The sequence below is a fragment of the Eleutherodactylus coqui genome, chromosome 3 (genome assembly GCF_035609145.1).
Source record: "Eleutherodactylus coqui strain aEleCoq1 chromosome 3, aEleCoq1.hap1, whole genome shotgun sequence".
NCBI lineage: Eukaryota > Metazoa > Chordata > Amphibia > Anura > Eleutherodactylidae > Eleutherodactylus > Eleutherodactylus coqui.
In genome coordinates, this window is record NC_089839.1 from 206,073,061 (window position 1) to 206,097,739 (window position 24,679).

At 49.7% G+C, this 24,679-nt stretch overlaps 1 protein-coding gene across 1 annotated transcript in view; it reads left to right on the forward strand.

Annotated features, from left to right (window-relative positions):
- Window positions 1–8,524: 8,524 nt before the first annotated feature.
- Window positions 8,525–24,679, forward strand: part of GNAI2 (G protein subunit alpha i2) — a 37,816-nt gene continuing 21,661 nt past the window's right edge. The window contains exon 1 of the mRNA XM_066596875.1: window positions 8,525–8,826. Coding sequence (XP_066452972.1) covers window positions 8,709–8,826 — 118 coding nt within the window. The 5' untranslated portion in view covers window positions 8,525–8,708. The remainder of the gene's footprint in view (window positions 8,827–24,679) is intronic.

Here is a 24,679-nt window from a genome sequence, read left to right on the forward strand (position 1 = left end):
TACACAATGTAAGATTATAACAAATCATGAACATAACTGGGGGGGGTGAGGGGGGGGATGAGGGGAGAGGTGAAGCGGGGGTAGGGGAAGGGGGGGTACGGGAAAAATATCAGCCTCGCTTACCCGCTCCTAAAGGTTGTTATCAACCTAACCGACCTGTTTCCAGCCATTTTTTGAATTGGTCTGAGTCTCTCATTGCGATCCAAGGGCTCCAGAAATTGTGGGAGTACAGTCGTTCCTGCTCGCAATCAGCCCCCTCCTCTTCATACCTCATAAGGAGGTTCAGTTTCTCAGCCCAAACTATTCTAGTGGGAGGGGTCGTGGATCTCCACAGCCCAGGGACAGACATCCTAGTCGCCAGTATCACCATCCTCAATAAGTCCGCCTTGACTTTGGCTATAGGTCCGGGGAGCATCAGGAGCAGGGTCATTTCAGCTGTCAGGGACACCGCCGACCTGGTCATCTCGTTGTATAATGTTTTGTATATTATACCAGAGTTCTCTAACTGGAGGGCAGTCCCACCAAATGTGCGACATTGTCCCAGAGCCTTTCTGGCACCTCCAACAGGTTGGGGGTATTTGTTTATCGAGTTGATGCAGTCTCGACGGTGTCCAATACCACCTGGATAGGACCTTATAGTTTTGCTCCTGGAGTCTCCCAAATCTGGAACTTTTGTGGCATAGAAGGAACGCTCTCTGCCAATCTGCCCTCGTTGGGCTTCTGCCCAGTTCTGATTCCCACTGGGCTGTGTAACTGGGTGGTTCGTCCCCCGTCTCCTTTGTCAGCAGCAACTTGTAAATAGTTGATATTCCATGCTCGGTAGGAGCCGAGGACATGCACAGGTGCTCAAACGGCGTCAACTGCTTACTACCACACCCCTCAGGCGCCAGGGACCCCACAAACTCCCTAACTTGAAGGTATCTCAGCCAGGCTCCCGGGTGTGGGATGGAGTTCCCGTGAATCTCCGTCAGGGACTTCATTCCATTTTGGGTCAGTACATCTCTGACTCTCGGTATTGGATGACTAGGGAGGGATAGTATCGATATAATGCTTCTAGTTGCTGGGAATTGAGGGTTGGCCAGTAGTGGTGTAAGAGGGCCCGGTACTGTTGCTAGACCTAGCTTTGATGCGAATGTCCCCCAGATCTTGAGAATCCCCTTGACAAGGGGTGACAGGGGCGTTGCGTTTTTAACATTAGAAAGTCCCATTGACAATCGGGTTAACAAAAAACGCAAACGCAAGTGTGTGGGAGCCCTAAGGGCTCCTTTCCACTGGCGAGGTAATCGCACGTTTTCAGTGCGATGCGACAGTGTGAGCTTTCGCAGGAAAGTCCCACACATGTTGTTCTATGACAGCCTTTCCACTAGCGATGTTTAAGGGCAAGCTGCGATGTGAGGATTAAAAATCGCAGCAGGAGGATTGTTTCAGCGTTTTGCATTTTTCTGTCGCCCATACAGTGCAATGGCAAAACAGATTCTTGCATCGCAACGCAAAAGCTTGCAATTTTGCAGCATTGCGATGCGATTTTAACATTGCGATTTTTTTCGCAGCAATATCGCCAGTGGAAAGGAGCCCTAATAGTGCTTTCACACAGTGCAGAATTCTTCCGCAAGACGCATGGAAAGACAGAAAATTCTGCACCAAAAAACTCACGTACATATACATGCAGGGTATAGAGGAGAAATCTGCAGCAGCAGATTCAGTTGTGCCTTTCGGAATAATCCCACCCTAAGGGCTCATTCACACGGGCGTATTTGAAGTTTCGGTCACGTAAATCCACTGCATATTTACGCAGTCGACACTCACATAAGGCTGCGCTTTTCCCCCGCTCATGTGGGTTTTTGAGCGTGCAAATGCGCTGCGAATTTACGCATGGAAAATATATGCAAAGGGCCCACTGATTTTCTCTGCTATTATGCATTTTTCCTGTGCCTTCCCTGCATATTTGCACCTGCTCATTCACTTCAATGGTCTATTGTGGTGCGTAATATGCAACAAAATAGGACTTGTCACGTATTTTTTAACACGATTGAACATCAAATGAAAAAAGCACATGTGAGCGAACCAATTGAAATCAATATGTGGCGCAAAAACGCCCGTGTAAACGAACCCTATGGCCGCGATTGCACATGGTGTTTTTGTGGTGGTCTTTAATTGCGGTTCTTACACAATTAAAAATCGCATTAAAAAATGTGAGAATACGCGCTTAGGGGCTTTTCACACAGGCCAGAATTTGGCCGAAACATGTAGCTGAATCTGCCGCTGCAGACGTGCTGTCCAATGCGAGTTGTGCCCGAGAATCTCAGGTCAGCTCACATACGGGTGTGTGGATTTAGTCTCAATAAGCAGATTGAGAAAGAATGGCTGCCCAGAGGCCTAGCCAGATGTTAGGTGGATAGTGAGACTGGCTGTCTGAAGTGCGGGAAAGAGGTGCAGCCAATAGTGAGAGACTAGTGTGTTTAAGATGGACAATGAGAACGTGGGCTTAGGGGCTTTTCGGACAGGCCAGAATTTGGTTGAAACATGTAACTGACTCTACCGCTGCAGACGTGCTTTCCAATGCGAGTTGTGCCCGAGAATCTCAGGTCAGCTCACATACGGGTGTGTGGATTTAGCCTCAATAAGCAGATTGAGAAAGAATGGCTTCCCAGAGGCCTAGCCAGATGTTAGGTGGATAGTGAGACTGGCTGCCTGCAGCATGTTATATTATGGTCCCATTTCTTAAACAGTCACCTTGTCAAGTCAGTGGGGTGGGCAAAAAAAATGTAGCTCACATGGATGCTAGAAAAACAAACATGTAGATTGAGATCACTCTATTTTTTTACTGGACCAAAATGAAACAGGCTCATCTGCATAAAGAGCCGTCCACCCCATAGGTTCATCTGTGACATGAACAGTTTTGGTCCAAAAAAGTGGATGAAAATACAGTTTTTCATGGATCCATTGGCTATAATGGTTTATATGTAGTCAAACTATGCATACATTTGCCCAGCATATGTCTCCGCGCGGTTTTTTTGGATTGAAAAACATAGTCCACTATGTTTTTCTGTCCCACAAAAAAAAAACATGGAAACGTATACTTATTGTTAACATTGCAGTCAATGAAAAACATATGTTTCTAATGGTATTTTAATGGTAAAATCCTAATGGTATTTAACAAGGAGAAATGCAAAGTCCTACATCTGGCCTAGAAAAATGAAAAAAGCACATAAAGAATGGGAGGAATTGGGCTAAGCAGCACATGTTAAGAAGACTTGGGTATACTAATAGATCATAGACTGAACATGAGTGAACAGTGTGATACAGCAGCCAAAAAGGCAAACACAATTCTGGGATGTATTAAGAGAAGCATAGAGTCTAGATCCTGTGAGGTAATTATGCCCCTCTACTCTTCCTTAATCAGACCTCATCTGGAATACTGTGTCCAGCTCTGGGCACCACACTTTAAAAAAGACATAGACAAACTGGAGCAAGTTCAGAGAACAGCTACCAAGATGGTGAGCGGTCTGCAAATAATGTCCTATGAGGAATGGTTAAAGGATCTGGGAATGTTTAGCTTGCAAAAAAGAAGGCTGAGATGAGACTTAATAGCTGTCTACAAATATCTGAAGGGTTGTCACAGTGCAGAGGGATCAGCCCTATTCTCATCTGCACAAGGAAAGACTAGAAGCAATGGGATGAAACTGAAAGGGAGGAGATACAGATTAGATATTAGACGGGGAGGGTGATCAATGAGTGGAACAGGTTACCACGGGAGGTGGTGAGCTCTCCTTCAATGGAAGTGTTCAAACAAAGGCTGGACAAATATCTGTCCGGGATGATTTAGGCCTCATGTCCACGGGCAAAAGAAGAATTAAAATCCGCAGCGGATTTTAACTCTTCTCCTGCACGCGGATCCGCATCCCATAGGGTGACCTAAAATAGGAATTTACTCACCCGCTCCGGTTCTTCCCTTCGCCGAGGCGCCATCTTCTCTCCGTCGCGGCCGGATCTTTTTTCTTTGGGACGGCGCATGCGCGGGGCACGTCACCGACGTCATCCTGCGCATCCGCCAGGCCGAATAAAGAAGATCCGGCCGCGACGCAGAGAAGATGACGCTGCGGCGAAGGGAAGAACCGGAACGGGCGGGAGGTAAGTTTATTCTTATTTATTCTGATTTTCAGCCCTCATGTCCGCGGGGCAGGAGGGACCCGCTACGGATTCTCCATGGAGAATCCGGAGCGGGCCTGATTTTCCCCGTGGACATGAGGCCTTAGTGATCCTGCACTGAGCAGGGGGTTTGACCCGATGACCCTGGAGGTCCCTTCCAACTCTACCAGTCTATGATTCTATGATATGGCTGTATGTTACCATCTGCTTAACGTATACGTTCTTTGTGATAAGGGGGGGGAAAAGTTTGCAGAAATGGATTAAAATGCAGACGCTTTTACACATTTTTTTTCACATTCGTGTACGTTTCAGGTATGCGAGAAATGTAAGTGCCAGTGTGGATGGCCCCTAAGCCTTTATAATACACGGTCGTCCTGGGGGTGACTGTGACGCAGGTGGCAGCGTCCTCCTGTAAAGTGATGCTGCAGCGGTTTATTTGGGGCTGAAGTTCAACCTGTAAAATGTGAACAGTAAAAATAATAAAAATGTCAAAGGCAAGGGTGGCGGCTGGCGGCTAGACGATATGGATGTGAGAGGTCGAGGCGACTGTGAGGTCTCACTGGATGCTATGAGGAGGAGGATGGGAGCTGTTTTCTCTTCATGAGGAACCCTGTATATACCACTCGGCGGGGGTCAGAGATATAATACTCCGGTCCACAATTATCCAGGACCATTCAAGTATTACATTCATTTATCCCTCTCTGCCTGCTATCCACTGAAACAAAGGAAGTGTTTGACCGGGTAGTATGGCCCCTGCTTTTTGCAATCCTAAGGCATATTGGCCTGCTAATGAGGACCTGCATTCAATCTCTGTACCTGACTCCAACTGCTCATACCAAGGTCAATGGGGTCTTCTCTTCCCCCTTCTCCATAAGCAACAGTACGCGGCACGGCTGCCAACTTTCCCCCCTCATTTTTGCTTCATCCTTGGAGCCTTTGTTAAGAACCATTAGAGCTGACTCGAATATTACAGGCCTGTGGATTGATAATTGGGAAGTCACAATAGCAGCAGACGATCTATTGTTCTACATAACCAATCCTGTCACTGCCCTTCCAAGTTTAATGGCGGAATGTCGGAAATTCCAACAGATCACCAACCGCTTAAATAAATCTCCAAAAATCAGAGGCTCTAAATATTTCATTACCTCAAACACTTCAAGGCTCCCTCTCCTCCTCCTTTAAGTTTAGATGACGCCATGAAATACTTGGGATGTGGATTCCAAAAAATCTGGATGATCTCTCCACAGTGAACTTCGTTACTCTTCTTCGGAATATCCGAGAAGACTTGACCGGATGGTCCAGGGACTTACATACGTGGTTTGGACATTGGCCAATATATAAAGTGAACGTTTTACCCCGCATTTTATACCTTTTCCAAACCTTCCCATTAAATTCCAGGCCACTTTTAGGCTGGGTTCACACAGGGTGGATTTGCCGCGGAAATTCCGTCCGAAATTTCGCCCCAGCAAATCTGCCTGCGGCTGCTAATACCGGGATTAGCCGACCATGTGGACGAAATTTCTCAGAAATCTCGTCCACACGGAACGGCAAATCCGCTGCGGCAAAGCTGGCACTGCGGCGCGGATTAGCCGGCCGCAGCATGCTCATTCTTTTTCCTCCTCTGCTGCGGCCGCGCTCTCCTCTATGGGAGCGCCGGCCGCAGCGGAAGAGCGAGCGGCCGAGCAGCTTCAAAACCCGTGGCTAAGTGCCGTGGGTTTTGAAGCAGCGCTTCTCCCGGCGGAAATCTCGCGGTTTTTCGCTGCGGCCAAACCGCGAGATTTCCGCAGGGATTCCGCTGTGTGGGAACCCAGGCTTAGGCCGCCTGCAGACGAGCGGGTCGGATCCGGCAGCGAGAATTCTCGCCGTGGGACCCAACCCGAGCGCCTGCAGAGACGAGCGCGTACTCACCCGCGCCTGGCGGCCCCGGCTATTTCATGTGCCGGCTGCGGCGCAGCCGGCGCATGCGCAGACCGGAGCCGGCGGCCGGGTGAGTGCGTGCCCCGCACAAAAATAGGACATGCCGCGGTTTGTTTGCCGTGCGAGATTTCGCGCGGCCAAACCGCGGCCGTCTGCATAGGAGTGCGTATTGTAATGCACTCCTATGCAAACTTTCAGTAGCGGAAATCCCACGGGGGATTTCCGCCCGTGTGCAGGCGGCCTAAATCTTCCCCTACGCACGTACCGCAGATACATGCACAAACATGTGGTTAATGCGGCCTATTCTTGTATCCCGACACACTGGCAATCCTCTGTGCTGCCTTCCTTAGTGCAGTGTGTCCATAAAGTGGATGGAGGAGCTTACAGCTTCATTACATGGTAGATGTGACGCCTGGCACTTCAACTGCCCCCTGTTTTTTTGGGGCCTCCAATATGGTAGGCAGGGGGGAGGGGGGCTGTCGGCGCATTGGTCCCCCCTTCCCTTTTTTTTTCTCCCTCATTTCCCTGTGGCGGTTCAGCCGCGATGAACCGATCATTAATGATATTTTAATCACTGCAGAGAACCTACCAAAAAAATATTTGTTATTAAAAATTATTAACTTTTATTGATCAATAAAAGTTAATTTTTAATATCAAATATTTTTTGGTAGGTTCTCCAGAGTGATTGAATTCTGTATACAGGAAGCGATCTGTCTCTGTGTCTAAATATATCATTAATGATAGGCTAATCACGGAAAATCACCGTCACTTTAGCGTTCTCCCGCGGCGGAAATCCGCTGTGGAAAAATGCAGGCGGCCTGACTAAGTGACCAACCCCCCGAGTCTGTACCTTCTGTATGTCTCACAAGTTCAGCTCTAGCGGTGCTGCAGCCTGAAAAACGTGCTGCGATTCCTTATTTGTTCATAATATTCAGACACAAAGGAAAAATGGCGCAAAAAAAAACGATAAACACAGCGTCGGCATCCGACATCGAGTACCTAAGAAATACCCAATAATCAAGTGTCACACCTGAGCTAAGACTAAGGCCCCATTCGCACAGGCGCATTTTTTTTCCATGGGCTGTCCGTATTTATCTACTAACTGAATATGGATCGATTGAAGTAAATTGGCGCATTCAGACCTGCGATGTTTTTATGCGGACCGATGTTATGTGTAAAAACTAAAAATCGAAGCAAGTCCTGCTGTATTATAGTCCGAAGTCACGGACCAAAATCTCCCATGAAAGTCTACGGGAGCATAGAAAAAACGCAGCAAACACGAACGTTACATGCGTGTACACTGCGGGGTTTTACACGTTGCCTGGAGATAGTGAAAACAAAAAAGTGAGATCATTTCGGCCGTCATGTGTTCAGCTTTTGTGCACGTGAAAAATAGATGATACACGGGCGTAAGCAAAACGTATGTGCGCCAGAAATCAGCATAGAGCTCGCAGTGAGATTGGTCCATATCTCATGGCCCAAAGCTGCACACGGCCATGCGAACGAACCCTCAGGCCGGCTGCACACGGGCGTTCGCGGTAACGCTGCGAGAAAATCTCGTCTTTTTTCCCATGATTTTTGAGCATCGCTCCTACTTTTCTTGCAATAACACCGCTGCCGCTCGCGATTTTCTCGCGTGAATTTAATTGGACTTTTCTAATGTTGAAAAAAACGCATCACACGAAAATCGCAAGTCTGTGCTTTGCAATGCGATAAAAAGGAGGCGCCATAGGGAAACACGGGAGAGAAAAATATATATATAAAAGATGTCACAATTTTTTCCTGTGCCTTCACACAAGACGTATTTGCGCACGGAATACGCAGAGAATAGACTCCATTGATTTCAATAAGTTCATTCGGATTTCTGTATTTTGTGCGCACATTTCAGTCACAAAAAAAATAAATTGAACACGCTGTATTTTTCTGCGTATTTGTGCAATAAAGGTCCCCCTGGAAGTCTGCAAAAACGCTACGCTCATGCGCGCACAAATGCGCCTACGCCTGCTTGAAGCCAGCCTCATTCACAAACTGCGCTTTTTGCTGCTGAGGAAAGAAACTGTGTGAAACCCCCATAATCTGACCACCACATGTGAAAGCCCCTCCAGCAGCCGCTCTCCACAATGAGGTGCTGCAGCAGCCTCAATTATAGAGTGTCTTAAAAAAAAGGCCTTTCTTTGTTGCCCATGGCAACCAATCAGCGCGCAGCTTTCACTTTACCCTGAGGTTCAAGTTGTGAAAGCCGAGCTCTGATTGGTTGCTATGGGAAACAAGGCCAGGTCTTCTTTTGATGAATGAGGCCCGTCCTCTCCTGCCGGTGTGAGCTCCGGCACTGGCGGTTTCCGTGGAGACCCTTCTCCGGTACATTCCGGGCACAGGACCCGGCTCACGGCTCCTCCTCCTCACATAACGGCTCACCGGTGGGCGGTGCCTGTGGGCGGGGCGGGGCTCCGGTGGGCGCGCTCTTGGCAGGGCGTCCCCTCACTTGTGTCTTACTCTGTCGGGGCTCGGGCTCTTCTCTCTGTGTCGCAGGGGATATCGCGGCTATCGCTGGGGTGGAGGTGCACGGGAGTCGCGGCGGAGCCCGAGGCTCTCGGTCTAACGCTCTATCGGGACGTTTGGCGTTGTCGCGACATATCGCCGCCATGGGCTGTACGGTGAGCGCTGAGGACAAAGCGGCGGCTGAGAGATCCAAGATCATCGACAAGAACCTGCGGGAGGACGGAGAGAAGGCGGCGCGGGAGGTCAAACTGCTGCTGCTGGGTAACTGCGAGCTCTAGACCTATATCCTCCACCTATATACAGTATATACACGGCCCACACCTATATACATGGCTACCACATCTATCCTCCACCTATATACAGAATACACACGGCCCCCATCTATATTCTCCACCTATATTCATGGCCCCCCCACCTATGTTCAGTATACACACGGCCCCATCTGTATCCTCCCCTTATATACATGGCCCCACCTATAGACAGTATATACACAGCCCCCATCTATATCCTCCACCTATATACAGTATACACATGGCCCCATCTATATCTTCCACCCATATACATGACCCCCACCTATATACATGGCCCGACCTATATACACAACCCCACATATATCCTCCACCTATATACATGACCCCACATATATATTCCACCTATATACATCGCCCCTAGCTATATACAGTATATACATGACCCCACATAAATCCTCCACCTATATACATGGCCCCCACCCATATACAGTATCTACACAGCCCCATCTATATCCTCCACCTATATACATGTCCTCCACCTATATACATGGCCCCCACCTATGTCCTCCACCTATATTCATGGCCCCCACCTATGTCCTCCACCTATATTCATGGCCCCCACCTATGTCCTCCACCCATATACATGGCCCCCACCTATATACAGTATATAAATGGCCCCACATATATTCTCCACCTATATACCTGGCACCCCACCTATATACAGTATATACACGGCCCCCACCTATGCCCTCCACCTATATACATGACCCCACATATATCCTCTACCTATATACACGCCCCCTATATACAGTATATACACGTCCCTATCTATATCCTCCACCTATAATAATGCCACCCACCTGTATACAGTATATACATGCCCTCCACCTATATACATGGCCCCCACCTATGCCCTCCACCTATATACATAGCCCCAACCTATACACAGTATGTACACCCTATATTCTCCACCAATAGACAGTCACCACCTATATACAGTGTATATACACGGCCTCCATCTATATACATGGCCCCACCTATATACAGTATATACACCCCATCACCTATATCCACCCATATACACAGCCCCTATCTATTTCCTCCACCTATATACACCCCCCCCCCCCAATATGCAGTATGGACACGACCGCCTACCTATATCCTCGACCTATAAACGATATACATGGCTGACACACACACACAGCCTACACCTTTATATACAGTATAGCTGGCCTATATATATATAATTTTTTTTCTACACCTATATGTAGTATATACACTGCCTCCACACACATACATGTATACACTTACAGTATACACACGGCCCCTCATATATACAATGTATACACAGTCTATATATATTAATGTAACTATATGCATGCCCCCTGTGCACATACAGTATATACAACTCCTGTACATATATGTACAACCTCCCCTTCCTGTACGTCTGCGCTGTGTACTATCACTGCACTACATATATGGCCTTCATACATGTATAGTGTAGATACGCACGTAAATATATACTAATCTTCCACAGCGCTTACAAATCAGGGGAGCAGATACAAAACCCCGGTTACACGTAGTGATCAGTTGATACTATATACTTTCCTTGTTTCCCCATGTATCGCTGCATCCGATATAACTACATGTATAACCAGTACATATATGCATGTCTGTATGTACGGCCTTCTCCCCCAGCAGATATACAGACCCTCTGATATCTTGTATTGCAGCCCTCTTTACCTGTATCTTGTATATAATATACACATGTATCCCTCGTCATCCGTAAGCGTAAAACGCTGCGTAAGTCCCACAGTGATTTTACAGCTGTGAAGCCGGCCGTGACCCTGCGTACGGCCGTATACGCTGGCGAAATTGTACTGCGCATGACCGCGTACTCAAGCTGGCGCTCATGTGCACTCCACCTGTTTTTTTTTTGTTTCTCTCTCCCGGGCCGTTGCTTAACAATGACGCGTATACCCGCTACCCATACGCAATGTAATTACATACGGGCGCGTGTCTATACACACCCATAGAGAACAACGCATATATACGTGGTAAAATAGAACATGCTGCGCGCTCTGTTGCGCTCATGTATAACGCAGTTCTAACACGCCATTGTGAGCGGAATTGGCGTAAGGCAGTGTAATTGATTGCCTGCAAGTTACCGCTTATCACACCGGCGTACAGAGCATGTTACATAGTTGTGTGAATCGGCCCTTTACTGTCCAGCTATATAACTTTCTATACATTCCTTATACTGCTTAGCTATATACATCCCCCTACTACAGTGCCTGGTCATATACCCCTCGGTGCCTCCCCTATACCGTCCGGCCGTATACCCCTCGGTGCCTCCCCTATACCGTCCGGCCGTATACCCCTCGGTGCCTCCCCTATACCGTCCGGCCGTATACCCCTCGGTGCCTCCCCTATACCGTCCGGCCGTATACCCCTCGGTGCCTCCCCTATACCGTCCGGCCGTATACCCCTCGGTGCCTCCCCTATACCGTCCGGCCGTATACCCCTCGGTGCCTCCCCTATACCGTCCGGCCGTATACCCCTCGGTGCCTCCCCTATACCGTCCGGCCGTATACCCCTCGGTGCCTCCCCTATACCGTCCGGCCGTATACCCCTCGGTGCAGCCCCTATACCGTCCGGCCGTATACCCCTCGGTGCAGCCCCTATACCGTCCGGCCGTATACCCCTCGGTGCAGCCCCTATACCGTCCGGCCGTATACCCCTCGGTGCAGCCCCTATACCGTCCGGCCGTATACCCCTCGGTGCAGCCCCTATACCGTCCGGCCGTATACCCCTCGGTGCAGCCCCTATACCGTCCGGCCGTATACCCCTCGGTGCAGCCCCTATACCGTCCGGCCGTATACCCCTCGGTGCAACCCCTATACCGTCCGGCCGTATACCCCTCGGTGCAGCCCCTATACCGTCCGGCCGTATACCCCTCGGTGCAGCCCCTATACCGTCCGGCCGTATACCCCTCGGTGCATTCCCCTACTAAAGTGCCTGGATATATACATCCACTATATGTCCAGCTATTTAACTTTCTATACAGTCTGTACCTCACGGCTATATATCCTGGTATATAGTTTCTATACATCCCCCTACTACAGTGTCTGGTTATATAGCTCTCTATACATCCCCTATATACCCCTCTGTCTCACTGTATTATGGGGCTGTATACTCTGTATGATTTGCAGGTTCCAGGCGTTCTCTGTATATACTGCCTCGTACATATGATATGGGGGCGGCAGTAGAAGTTTCTGTATGTCATGTGATCAGTACATTGTATGGACAGTGTGGTACGCCATGTTTCTGTCCGCCCATCCCCCTATAGTGGCGCCGCTGATCTGTGTGATGGTCAGGCGTCACCCTGGGCCCCTGAGTGGCTCTTCTGCCTGGGCTGACAGTAGAGGACGGACGTTCTGTGGTGTAACAGTTTGTGGTGCCACAGTCTCTTGCGCTGACGGTCGTCGCTGCGCCCGCCACTTCCTGTGACATGATGAAGCTGCCCGTGAGAAGATGGCAGGAAGACTTGGGCGGACGCGAGCCACATCCTGCTCGTCTGGAGCTTCTCTTGTGATTTTTGTGTCGGCCATGCTGTGACGCTGCTGCTGATTACAGGTGTTGGGATTTACTACGCTGCCGCTCGGACTCTTCCTCGGTTACTTCCCCTCAGCAGCAGCGCTCGAAGTGTCAACATGTTTTACGCACTTCTGCTTTTTCAGGGCCTCTGTCCCTGTGTATATGGGGGGGGCAGCTGTCATAATTGGCGCTGCTAGAAATTCATGTTCCAGTTGACCGTTGGCTTATCGCCCTGTGATGCGCCACTTCCCCTTCGTAGCTTATATTTTTCTGCGTTTTACCCACAGTTTTTTTTTTCTTGCAGTGTAAAATGGAAGAAAGATGTAAATGTGAAGACTTATAAATATTGACTCTACGGGAAACTTGGGACAAGATGGCGCTGAGACGCTTATCTCAAGTGGCTAATAACGGCTGGTTTAACCTCGGATGTAATGAGCGATTTTGACAGTATGACGGCACAGGGACCCTGCAGACGCCTAGGTGGCTGGTCTGGTCATTCAGAGGGGTGATGTAGATGGCGGTCAGTACTCGCCAACATCCAACTAGTGCGCTGTTTGAACTACAAGTGGTAGAACTATACGTCTCAGCAAGCAGTTGTCCCTGACTGCTGTGTCTTGTAGTCCTCCTGGCATCTGCACCACTTTGTCCAGTGTTAGACCGGTGACAAACTGCTGGATTTCGGCCTCCTTTTTTGCATCCGTAATACAGAAGTGCGTCTCGGCTTGACCGCGGGTCTCCGGAGCTGAACTCCCAACGTCATTACATTCCAGTGATGTTCGGGTCAGGAGACCCGCTGTCCGGCCGAGACGCGCATCTATATTACGGAGGCCAAAATATGAGTGTCACCACCCTTTAATGCCCAAATGATCCTCAATGTTACCCTGGATTGTGCCGGTGCCCCATGGGCGAGGGGGCGCAGACCCCGGAGAGGCGTTTCCTTTGAAGGGTTAATCATTTGCGGTCCTCGCAGCGATGGCCGTATAAGGCAGAGAGCGGCGCTTCCTGTTTATGCTGCGTTGTGTGGCCATCCGAGGATAATATTTACATTTACAATAACGCCTGTTTATCCGCAGTGCTGCCGCCGCCGTCAGGCTCTCCCGCCGCACTCCTCAATGTGACACGGTGGGGACATAGCGAGTTAACCCCTCACCTGCCAGGGAGGAGGTGGGCACTCTTCTTTCATTATTGTGGAGTCTTTAGCAGAAGGACGTATTGATCTCAGAATAATTATCAACCGGCGTTTCTGCGCCTCGAGCGCCATATCTGGGGACCGTCTATTGATGAATCCGTCAGATTTGCGGTTTCAGCAGCTGCAGTAGACTTAATGTCCTGCGTATCCGGCCATTACTACGGTCTGTGAGTGAATGGTGGCTGTTCTTCCCCTCCCCCTGGTCAAGTCCATTTGTCACCCCGGCTGCTCTTGCCCTCCTGCGTCATGTCCACTCATCACTTTTCACCGTTTTCCAAGATCTCTGCTTGCTGTGATATAATCAGCCTGTACTCCAGAATGAGGAGTTACCTGCACTTATACATTGTAACCAACTATGCAAACTGTGTCTTGTGTGAGCAGGACGTGGTTCCATTCAATGACACCAAGCAGAATATTGGCCCTGATCTGGGAGTCTGTCCTCCTCTGAAGCCTTGTCATGGGGAGGGGGAACGTCTCTCCTCTGGATCTTGTCATGGGTGGGGGTGGAGTTTCTTTCCTCCAGGGTCTTGTCATGGATGAGGAGGGGATGTCTTTCCTCCTCTGGGGTCTTGTCATGGGTGACACGTCTCTCCTCCTGGGTCTCTTCGTGGGTGGCGGTGGAGTCTCTGTTCCTCCTGGGTCTTATCATGGAGGGGTGGGGGGTGGGAGTGAATGTATTTCCTCTCCGACGGGATGTATTTCTCCCTCTGGGGTCTTGTCATGGTGGGGAGATGTCTTTTCTCCTCAGGGATCTTGTTATGGGGATGGGGTGATGGGTTTTCTCTTCAGGAGTCTTGTGATGGGGGACACGTCTTTCCTCCTGGGTCTTGTCATGGGTGGCGGTGGAGTCTCTGTTCCTCCAGGGTCTTATCATGGGGGGGGGGGGATGTCTTTCTTCCTCTGGGTTCCTGTCATGATGGGGGGATGTATTTCCTCCTCAGGGATCTTGTCATAGGGATGGGGGGTGTCTTTGCTCCTTAGGGGTCTTGTCATGGGGATGTCTTTCCTCCTCCGTGGTCTCGCCGTGCGGGGGGGATGTCTTTCCTCCTCTGGGGGTCTCGCCATGGGGACGTGGGGTGGGGGGTGTCTTTTCTCCTCCGGGGGTCTCAGGAATAGGGGGTTTCTCCTCATGTGAGTTCTCCCTGATGGTTAGTGGACGCTCTATTTTTATTCGGCGTTTCTTCCCACGCTGTACGGCCGGCCCCACCCTCCGCCCGGAGAAGGGGCTCTGCTTCTGTTAACCCCTTTTTCCTCTACTTGTGTAGTAAGCTGTAGTGATGCCTCAGCGGCGCCGTCTGCTCACGCGTTCTGGGAGCACATGCAGTGCGATATACGTGAAACCTCTGGGCTGATATCACTATCGGTGTCTTGAAGTGACTATATAATATATACAATCGGCATTACAGGATAGCTTATAAATGGCGCGCTTGGGAGCCGGTCTCCAGACATTAGTTAATTGTAAATGTAAACAGGATTCTGGCCACGTCTCCAGCGCCGTCCGTTGGTCGCATTTTTTCCTCGGATGATCTGCCATATTAGATTTTTTTTTCTTTGTTATGAGATGAAGTTTGACGCAGTCATGTGACATCACGTTACATATGGGGGGGGGGGGTGATCTAATATTTTCCATACGTCTTTGTAAGCACCCCCTTTCTGCTAGCTGTTCCAGCATTGGGGATGCTTTCCTCCTCTGCTGGTGACACGCTGATCTCTGTTTGCTCATCTCTTAGCAGCGGTGCGGCTTCTTCACGCTGCGCTTAGCAACACAGTTCTGCCTGAGGGCAAAGTCCTGCCGGTCCGGTCCCAGCAGCCGCGGCGCTGCTTCATTACGAGATTGTCGGCAGCGGCTCGGGGACCGCCCTCCTCTGCGCTATTGTTGCTCATTCTTTGTCAGGGCCGGTCCCTCCTCGCACACTTCATGGGTTCACATAAATATCTCCTTGGCATCTTCCCAGATTCGGACTGATAACTGCCTAAATATTGCAGATCCGTGGGGGAGAGGGGTCACATTCGGTGTTGTTACCCCATCTGACCCGCGTTCTGTGAGCAACATTCTGCTGTCCCGATAGTTTGTTACAATATATCAGTGCAGACAATCCTCTGTGAATGCTGCTAGTTATGTTAGGCCGGCTGCACACGGCTGTAATTCGCTGCCTGCCGTGCTCATGCGACAGTTGCGGGGCATGCGCTGCGGGCCGCTGATCGCCGTGCACTATTTTGTCGTGTATGTGGGCCGAGACGGAACATGCTGCAATCTTTACCTAGCGCAATATAACGGCGACCTTGGGAGCCTATGGCAGGGGTACGGCGTATTCCACGTGGAACGCACTGTAGCCATACATGAAGAAGCTGTTACAATGTATCGGTCTGGAGCCCAGGAGGTTTACCGAAGCGCTCCTTCACACCAGCGTATTTATGCTCCGTGTTGCATACAAAATACGCAGAGCTGAAACGCCATTGTTTGCGTTCGGGTATTCAGACCTGCGGTTTTAACGCATTTGAGAAAAAAAATTGCAACATGTCCGTTTTTTGTTTGTATTACGGAGCGACATTGCCCCGTAAAGTCGATGTGAGTGCGTAAATGTGCAGTGAAATCCCCACAGGAGGCGTTCTTCACCGCGTATTTACTCATGGAATCAATAGGGCTTTATTGTTAGTTTTGCGCTTTAATGAACACTTGCACTAAAGGAAAAGTAATGCACAGAGTCTGTCCGTGAAACGCAGCGTATTTCACAGACCATAACCGCATACAGCCGTGTAAATGAGCCCCAAGGCTAGTTTCACTCGGGCGATCGCGATTTTGACGCAAGAATATCTCGTCAGTTTTTCCTTAGTTTTTGATTGTCAGCGCTGCTTTTTCTCACAAAATCATCGCTGTCGCTCGCATTTTTCTCGCGATTTATAATTTAGTGACAGTCAATAGGACTTTCTAATGTTAAAATCGCATCACAACACAAGTTTGTTGCGATGCGCTAAAAAGGAGGCTCCATAGGGAAATGTTCAGCACGCCACGATTTTTTTTGCTCTCGCATCATTGAAAACCTCCCTGATGGGAAGGTAACTCATTGGTTCCAAATTCTGCTTCTTTTTATCGTATCGTACTTGTAAACACCCATTTTTTTGTGTCATTGTGATGAATAATACATTACATCGCTGCACTTGGGATTTTCACAAATGTGAAAAATAGCATGTTCGAATAGCACCGCCGTTCTCACGCAGGCAGTTTTAACATCGTTTTAGTGTGTGTTTGAACGGCCGCTAAAAACGCTGTACTGAGCCTCCATTGATTTCGAGTGTTGAAACGCTGTCTGTTCTATTTTAGTGCGTTGCAGCGCTTTTTAACGCACCGCATCACCCCACTGCAATGATGGGGTGCAGTAAAAAGGCTGGTCCAAAATGCTGTAAAATGCCGCGTTTAAACAACTGCCCGTGAGAGCGGTCTGAGGCCAGAAGATTTCACGCAATCTTACTTTTTTTCTTTGCTCCCATGAGAAATAACAGGTGAGTCTTGAACAGAATCATCCCGATATAGAACATTTTGTGAAGGTTCTGTCTGGCAGCGTCGCTGGGATAGAGGGATCGGCCATGTAATAATGGGCTCTTTTCAAGTGAGATTTCGGTGTATTTGCAATGCAAACAAATCATGTGTGCAAGTTGCCCGTGTAAATATACCCTCAGAGGGATACAACTGTAACGAACGCCCAGCCGTGGGAATTATGGGGTCAGAATAGTGTTTTTGGCCTCATCCTGTAGGCGTTAATGTTACCATTCACTGACAACAAGCAGAGAACTTGAAAATGATTTGAAACGGAGACGCAGTCTGTGACAAAGTTGCTGAGCTTTTCGTTATACGGTGATGCCAGCTTACAGACCCCACCACCGCCATACATGAGTACATTTTGGCTTTCCCCGTTTTGACGCCTCCAGCGGTGAGAGGGTTACTGAGCGCGGTTTATATTCACGTGGTGGAGAGGTCAGCAGCCGGCTCTGTAATTATACAGGAATAAATCCAGCAGACGTGTACCATGGAGGAGCCTTCTGTTCAGAGTCCGTGCCAACATCCTCCCCGCACACATGGAAAGCATAGGCCGGGCGCTGCCAGCTCCCCCCACACAAGATTCAGGGCACCAACCAACCTGCCTCCATGGTGCATTCTGCTGCCCCCTGGTACAGCGCTGGGCATGATGGCCGACTGTGCCATTGCTCATGCTAGGATCTCTTCAGTCAATGCTGCCCCATGAGGAGACTGTAAGTGGCATTTAAAGGGCCTGTGACCCCCCCCCCCCCCCCCCCCCCCCCCCAGGTCTGGAGCCGGTGACAAGAGCGGGGGCCGTGGGGTCAGGGAGATTGATGCACTTCTCTCTCATCCCATTAAAAGGAGCACAAGATTGTACTGCCGTCCTACAGTCATCCTCTCCCCGCACCTGATATGGCCGATAACTGAGCAATATTCACCCGTTCTACAATAGATTACCCTAGACTGTACGGCAAATGGAGAGATTGGCCCGCAGAGTCCCTTTAGTGTCCCCACTTCCTCTCACTGTAAACTATACGTTCTATAAGGAGTCATCGCCCCAAGTATCTGCTGTAGTGACGCCACACCGCCACATGTAGGCGGTCTATATATGGTGAGGCAGTGAACCTCTGGATGTAAGCAAGTGTGTTCCCATACACTGACAGCAAGCAGAGATTTTGAAAATGGTGAGGAATTTAGATATAAAACGAGAGTTCCCTATTCAGTAATTACATTTGCAGAGGGCCAGCCCCTTTTTGCTGCGGCTCTCTAGTGGGGGTCATGGGGCTCTCTAGTGGGGGTCATGGGGCTCTCTAGTGGGGGTCATGGGGCTCTCTAGTGGGGGTCATGGGGCTCTCTAGTGGGGGTCATGGGGCTCTCTAGTGGGGGTCATGGGGCTCTCTAGTGGGGGTCATGGGGCTCTCTAGTGGGGGTCATGGGGCTCTCTAGTGGGGGTCATGGGGCTCTCTAGTGGGGGTCATGGTCTGCCCTGGCTACTGGCTTGGCGGGGTGTTACTGGCCTTCTCATCCTCACTGATGGATGAACGTCTTCCCTGGCTTCTCCAGAGACCAGGGCTCTGTCTTCCTGTGGAGCCGGGTGACCCTGTGGCTAAGGGCTCATTCACACGGGCGTATGCGTATTCACTGACCTTAGCTGCCCTGCTCGGTGCCTATTTCGAACGTTCTTGTTTTTTTTTTTTTTCTTCTTTCCTTCCCCACACGTAAACAGGTATTTACGCGGCGCAAGAAGAGAGAGAATTGATTGTGTATGCGAAAACGAAGTGAATACGCACAGTTCATGGGTTTAACTGTATATTTGCACAGTCTCATTCACTTCAATGGCCTATATTGGCCCATAATACAGACCAAAATAGGACTTGGTGCTTTTTTTTTCTTCACGCAACTAAAAATTGCGTGAAAAATACACATTTGTGAATAAGTAAATTTAAATCAATGGGTTCTGTTCATTCCGTATTACGCGTGTAATATGGTGTGTATTTCCTCCCATGTGAATGAGCCCCTGCTCTTGGCTAGTAATGGTGGCTTCCTGGAGCAGAGTGGACTGATGCAAGAAGTAAAGGTAGTGGTGGGTCTCGTCGGCAGATGTGTCGCGGATTAGGCCTTATAATCTGGTGCCTTTCTTGTTAGAATCGAATGCTCTGTGACTTGGAAGGTGACCTCTGGGGTGGCGGACCGCTGACCCTGTTCATGACCCATCATGTGAGGAGCTGCCGTACTGCTGTGGGGGGCACTACATGAAGAGCGGACAGGGCTGTGGCATAGTTCGTGAGGGGCACCGAGCTGATAATGGGTCAGTATAGGCAGGTCACCAGGGAGTGTCACGTCTGAGTATTGGCTCCTCTGATTGGTCTCAGAAGGAAAGCACATAGATGGCGGGTTATTTCCTGCCTACATGTAGTGCCCTTTCTCATATACAGTTAGTATAAATGGTGACAAGCGGGGCCGCTCAGGACGCTCTCCTCATATGGGAGGGTGCCGCTGATCTCTACCTCGCCATTCAATGCTCCTTTTTCGCTTCCTCCTGTAGTCCCGCTTTCCGTATAGTCCATTAGGGTATATGGTGGTAATTAAGGGCCGCTCGGGACCCTTCCCCTCTATTAGAGGTGTCTGGAGAGCATCAAGGTCTGCAGCACATGGGGTGGCGCATTCTACCTCTAATGCAGGTTCTCGTGGGAGTCTGCAGTATGCTGCATTGTAAAAGACTTTGGTGGTCTGCAGTCCGCTGCACATGGGGCCAATATCTCAATGGTGGTCTCCAGTGATGCTCATGGATCGGGGGGGGGCATGTGGGTATTCCTCACTTTCACACGATCTGTTACCAGTGGAGGAAGTTGCGCACTACCGCGGTTCCGGATGTCGCCATCTTGTTCTCGGCATCAAATGTTAAGCCCCGTTGAGACAGAACGAGCTTTCAGAAAATCTTTGACAAGCGAGAAGCTCACGATTATTGTTCACTTGTGTGAATCAGTTTCAACCGACATGCAAATCAGCGCGGCTCGGTCGCTTATCGTGCAGTGTTAACACTGATCGTTCACATAGGAACAGGCGGCCTGATCGCGGAGGAGCTGATGACGTCACCAGTTTGGGCAAACATGCAACAGGGCCAGTAGTGTCAGCCAGGAGGGAAAGTGTTAACAGGGATGCAGCGACCACTGTGCCTGCTGCCCTGTATTTATATCACCGGGTGTAATTATAGGGCGTCCTGAGGTTGCCGCTCTGCTCCATTGGGGGCTGCTGTATATGAAGGGTCTGGATGATGCTTTATATGGGAGGGGCGCAGAGACAGGAGTGCCCCCCCAAATCCTCCTAGTACGTAACTGCATATAACAGGAGGACAAACTGCATGTAACAGGAGGACAAATGCCCCTTGTATCCCCCTCCTCTCAGTGGTGGGGCATCAACTTCTACTGATGACATATCAGAGCTGCGGGTGGATGCAAGCTGTTCGCTGGTGTCCGGCTGGGGAGAGGTTAACAGACAGTTGAGTGATGGAAAGTAAAGAATCCTCCCTGACCGCCATGATAACTACTGTATATCTCCAGTGCTGAGAACCTTCTACATGTGACTGATATCGGCCGCTCCTCTTATAACGCTGCTTCTCTCCCGTTTGCTGTGATGTCGTCCTTGCAGTTTGTATGATGAGAATTTAAGGATACTTTCACACGTAGCGGATTTTGGTTGTCGCAGTCTTGGCTGCAGATCCGCAAGGCTTCATCCTGTCAATTGAGGGGTGACGTCCGCCTGGAGCCTCGTCAAAATTCGTACAAATTATGCCGGTTTTAGTGTGAGTTTTCCGCTGTGAAAAATCACCCATTATAGCCCGTGGAAATGTAATCCATGATGGCTGTTTATTTGGCTGATAACAGGGGACAACGGTGTATTCACCTGCACAGCACACAGACTGCTTGCAGGTGTAATGCCTCTTTTTAAAGTGAGAATGAAAGAACTGGGGGTCCAGGGCCGTCGTGCACCCCGAGATCTGCTCGCTGCGGTCTGCCGCAGTGTATTTGGGGACAGACTGCGCACAATCTGGGCCCTGCATGTGACAGATGGATGTGACACGGTCTGTGTGCAGCTCGTTCGTATCGCTGCTCACATCTGGCCTCCCTCCCCCCTTCCTGTCCGGCACGGATAATCGGGTTAGGAGGCTGAGGTGGCAACGAGCGCGGCGCTCCCCTTCCTGCACCAGCATTACACTTCCCTTTATGAGAGTCACAGTAGAAAGGCAGGAAATGAGCAGCGGGGGGGAGGGGGGGCGGGGGTCATTGGACATTACTGCGGCTCCAGAATGGTGACCCCACGGTTCTGGATAAAGCCCCAGTAATACCAGGCCTGCTGTCTGTGGGAAAGCAGGGTGATGACCAACATATCACTTTCCTCTCCAGCGCCCAGCTTTCCCTGACTTCACGCTTTCTTGCAAACTTCCATCGCTGGCCTCGGACTATATAAAAACATGAGGGGTTAAATGCCTGACAAGGCATGCTGGGAGTTGTAGTTTTGCAATAGTTGGAGTGTCTCGGGGGCTGCGGACCGGTGACCGGAGGGGCATCTTGCTGTGGCATACCCTCCTGTAACCATGCAGGGTGTACGTGCGCATGGCAGGCTGCATAAACAGCAGCTTCCTGTCCCATTGTACATGATGTGTCCGCAGAGAGGATCTGCTGCAGTGTGCCAGGAGCCTGTTCCTGCGCCGCTCATGTGTGACCTCATCTGACACCGATACCCTCATTACTGGCACTAAGGGGCAGGTGAATACAGGAGTGAAACTAAGGTCCATAACTTGTGCCTCCTGCAGCTCATCTGCTGTGGTGAGATGCTCTGCAGCGTTCTCCCAGCTCCTGCACCTGCTCTATCAATGATAGTTCTGTCCTTGGATGGAGAGAAAACCACAAAGGCTCTGTCTGTGGAGAAGGGATTGCTGCCGGGAGTCTACATAGAGAGTGTGACTTATGTCAGGGGATCTTGTATCATTTATTATGGCTGGTCCTGTACTGATCCGGAGTTACACCCCGTAGTATTACACTCCAGAGCTGCACTCACTATTCTGCTGGAGGAGTCACTGTGTATATACATTACATATCCTGTACTGACCCTGAGTTACATCTTGTATTATACTGCAGAGCTGCACTCACTATTCTGCTGGTGGGTCACTGTATATACATTATGTATCCTGTACTGACCCTCAGTTCCATCCCATATTATACTCCAGAGCTGCACTCACTATTCTGGGGGGTTGAGTCACTGTGTACATACATTACTTATCCTGTACTAATCCTGAGTAACATCCTGTATTATACTCCAGAGCTGCACTCACTATTCTGCTGGTGGAGTCACTGTGTACATACATTACTTATCCTGTACTGCTCCTGAGTTACATCCAGTATTATACTGCAGAGCTGTGCTCACTATTCTGCTGGTGGAATCACTGTGTACATACATTACTTATCCTGTTCTGATCCTGAGTTACATCCTGTATTATACTGCAGAGCTGCACTCACTATTCTGCTGGTGGAGTCACTGTGTACATGCATTACTATCCTGTACTGATCCTGAGTTACATCCTATATTATACTTGAGCTGCACTCACTATTCTGCTGGTGGAGACATTGTATACGTACATTACGTATCCTGTACTGACCCTGAGTTACATCTTGTATTATACTGCAGAGCTGCACTCACTATTCTGCTGGGTGGGTCACTGTGTATATACATTATGTATCCTGTACTGACCCTCAGTTCCATCCCATATTATACTCCAGAGCTGCACTCACTATTCTGGGGGGTTGAGTCACTGTGTACATACATTACTTATCCTGTACTAATCCTGAGTAACATCCTGTATTATACTCCAGAGCTGCACTCACTATTCTGCTGGTGGAGTCACTATGTACATACATAATTTGGGGTCCTTTTACACAGATGATTGTCGGTCTGTTATTGCTCCCGTGCTTTTACACCAGACTGATGATTGCTCTGTGAACGGAGGCGTAGGGGGCTGGAGATCCCTCCTGCTGCCTTCATTTACAGTGAACAGGCGACTTTTGATCGTCGTTTGATTTATATACCTGCACAGACTGAACGACGGACGCATTATGATCGGTCGTTCAGTCGCTGGCGGTGTTTATCATTGAATTTCCCGCGATCCAGCGAGAATCTGAGCAATATCGTCCAGTGTAAAAGGGCCTAAAGTGACTGACCCTAGAGAGCAGCTCTTCCTCCTCACTTCTGGGTTGCTTCTTCCACCTGCAGTCATGGCATTGAATAGAGCGCAGACCGCACATGTGCAGCTGCAGCTCCATTCATTTCAATGGGGCTGACAACAGCCTAGCGCTTCTACTTGGCGATCTCTCTGGCTCGGTGGGGATGATGACCGATCTAACAGTTTTTCAGTGGATGGGGGGAAAACCTGAAGAAATGCCCTGTTTCCAGAATACCATTTTAACGGTTTCCCTGTATTTTAGTAGCTCCGCTAATATTTAAAGGGGTTACTGTTCACAAGCTTGCTGATTGTTTCCAGTAACATCCAGCAGAATTGAGAGTGCAGCTCAGACTGACTGCTTGGCAGGGCTGGGCAGCCGTTCCACATTATGTAGCGTTGGGCACAGAGCGGCACGTGTGCTGCATATCTCTTCCTGTTTGTGGAATCTGTTTGAAGTGCCTTAAAGGGCCAGGCGGCCAGCAATTTGGGGCTTATGTGTGCTGAAGTGTTATAAGAGTAGCAGCTGTCCGATATAGAAGTTCCTCGGCCCTGGAGAGGTGATATAAAGTAATGATCACGTGGGATGGGGAGGATTCTGCACTTCTGTGACTTTGCAGCCAACCTGAATGACTTAACAGGGGGATATAGACTGAATTCCTTTGGCCTCTGCTCGGGGTAACATGGAGTGCAGGGACAATAGACTCTAATCCTTTGTGCAGCACATGGGAGTATTACAGGTGTACTGTCCCTTTAAGGTGATCATCTTGCACCGCGTTGCTTTTGGGCCTTGTTGTTGTGAGATGTCCGCAGGATACGTATAATGTCGGGGTTTATGTAATAAATCGTGCCGGCGCAGGATGATGTAAACAGCGGCAGCTTACGCCCGGATAGATGGCCCGAGGGGGAGCCTGGTGTCTCTGTGCCGGCAGTAAACAGTTTATTCAGAGCTCGGCTGCTGCATTTATTTGTCAGGAAGTCGGGTTTTTCCCCCTCGATTCGCTGAAGCTTCAGAGCTGCTCAGCATGTCGGTCACATCCCGGAGTCACAAATGTGGGAACATGTCCAGAGCCATTACTGCTCCATCACACCCACCTCACCTACATTCTCTGTACGGCCGCCCTCCATGCGGGCTGAATACTGAGTTTGAGGAATGACCCCCCCCCCCCCCCCTTCCCGCAGGACACAAACTCATTGTACTAATTGCTGTAGAATGCAGAATAAGAGGTTTATGTCTGAATTTAGGAGGGTCTAATCTGTAATCCATTATCTGCCACCTCCGGGCACGGCCGCCTGCGCTAGCCCAATCCTGCCGTATATAGGAGTGGTGCCAAGGGCTGGGATCA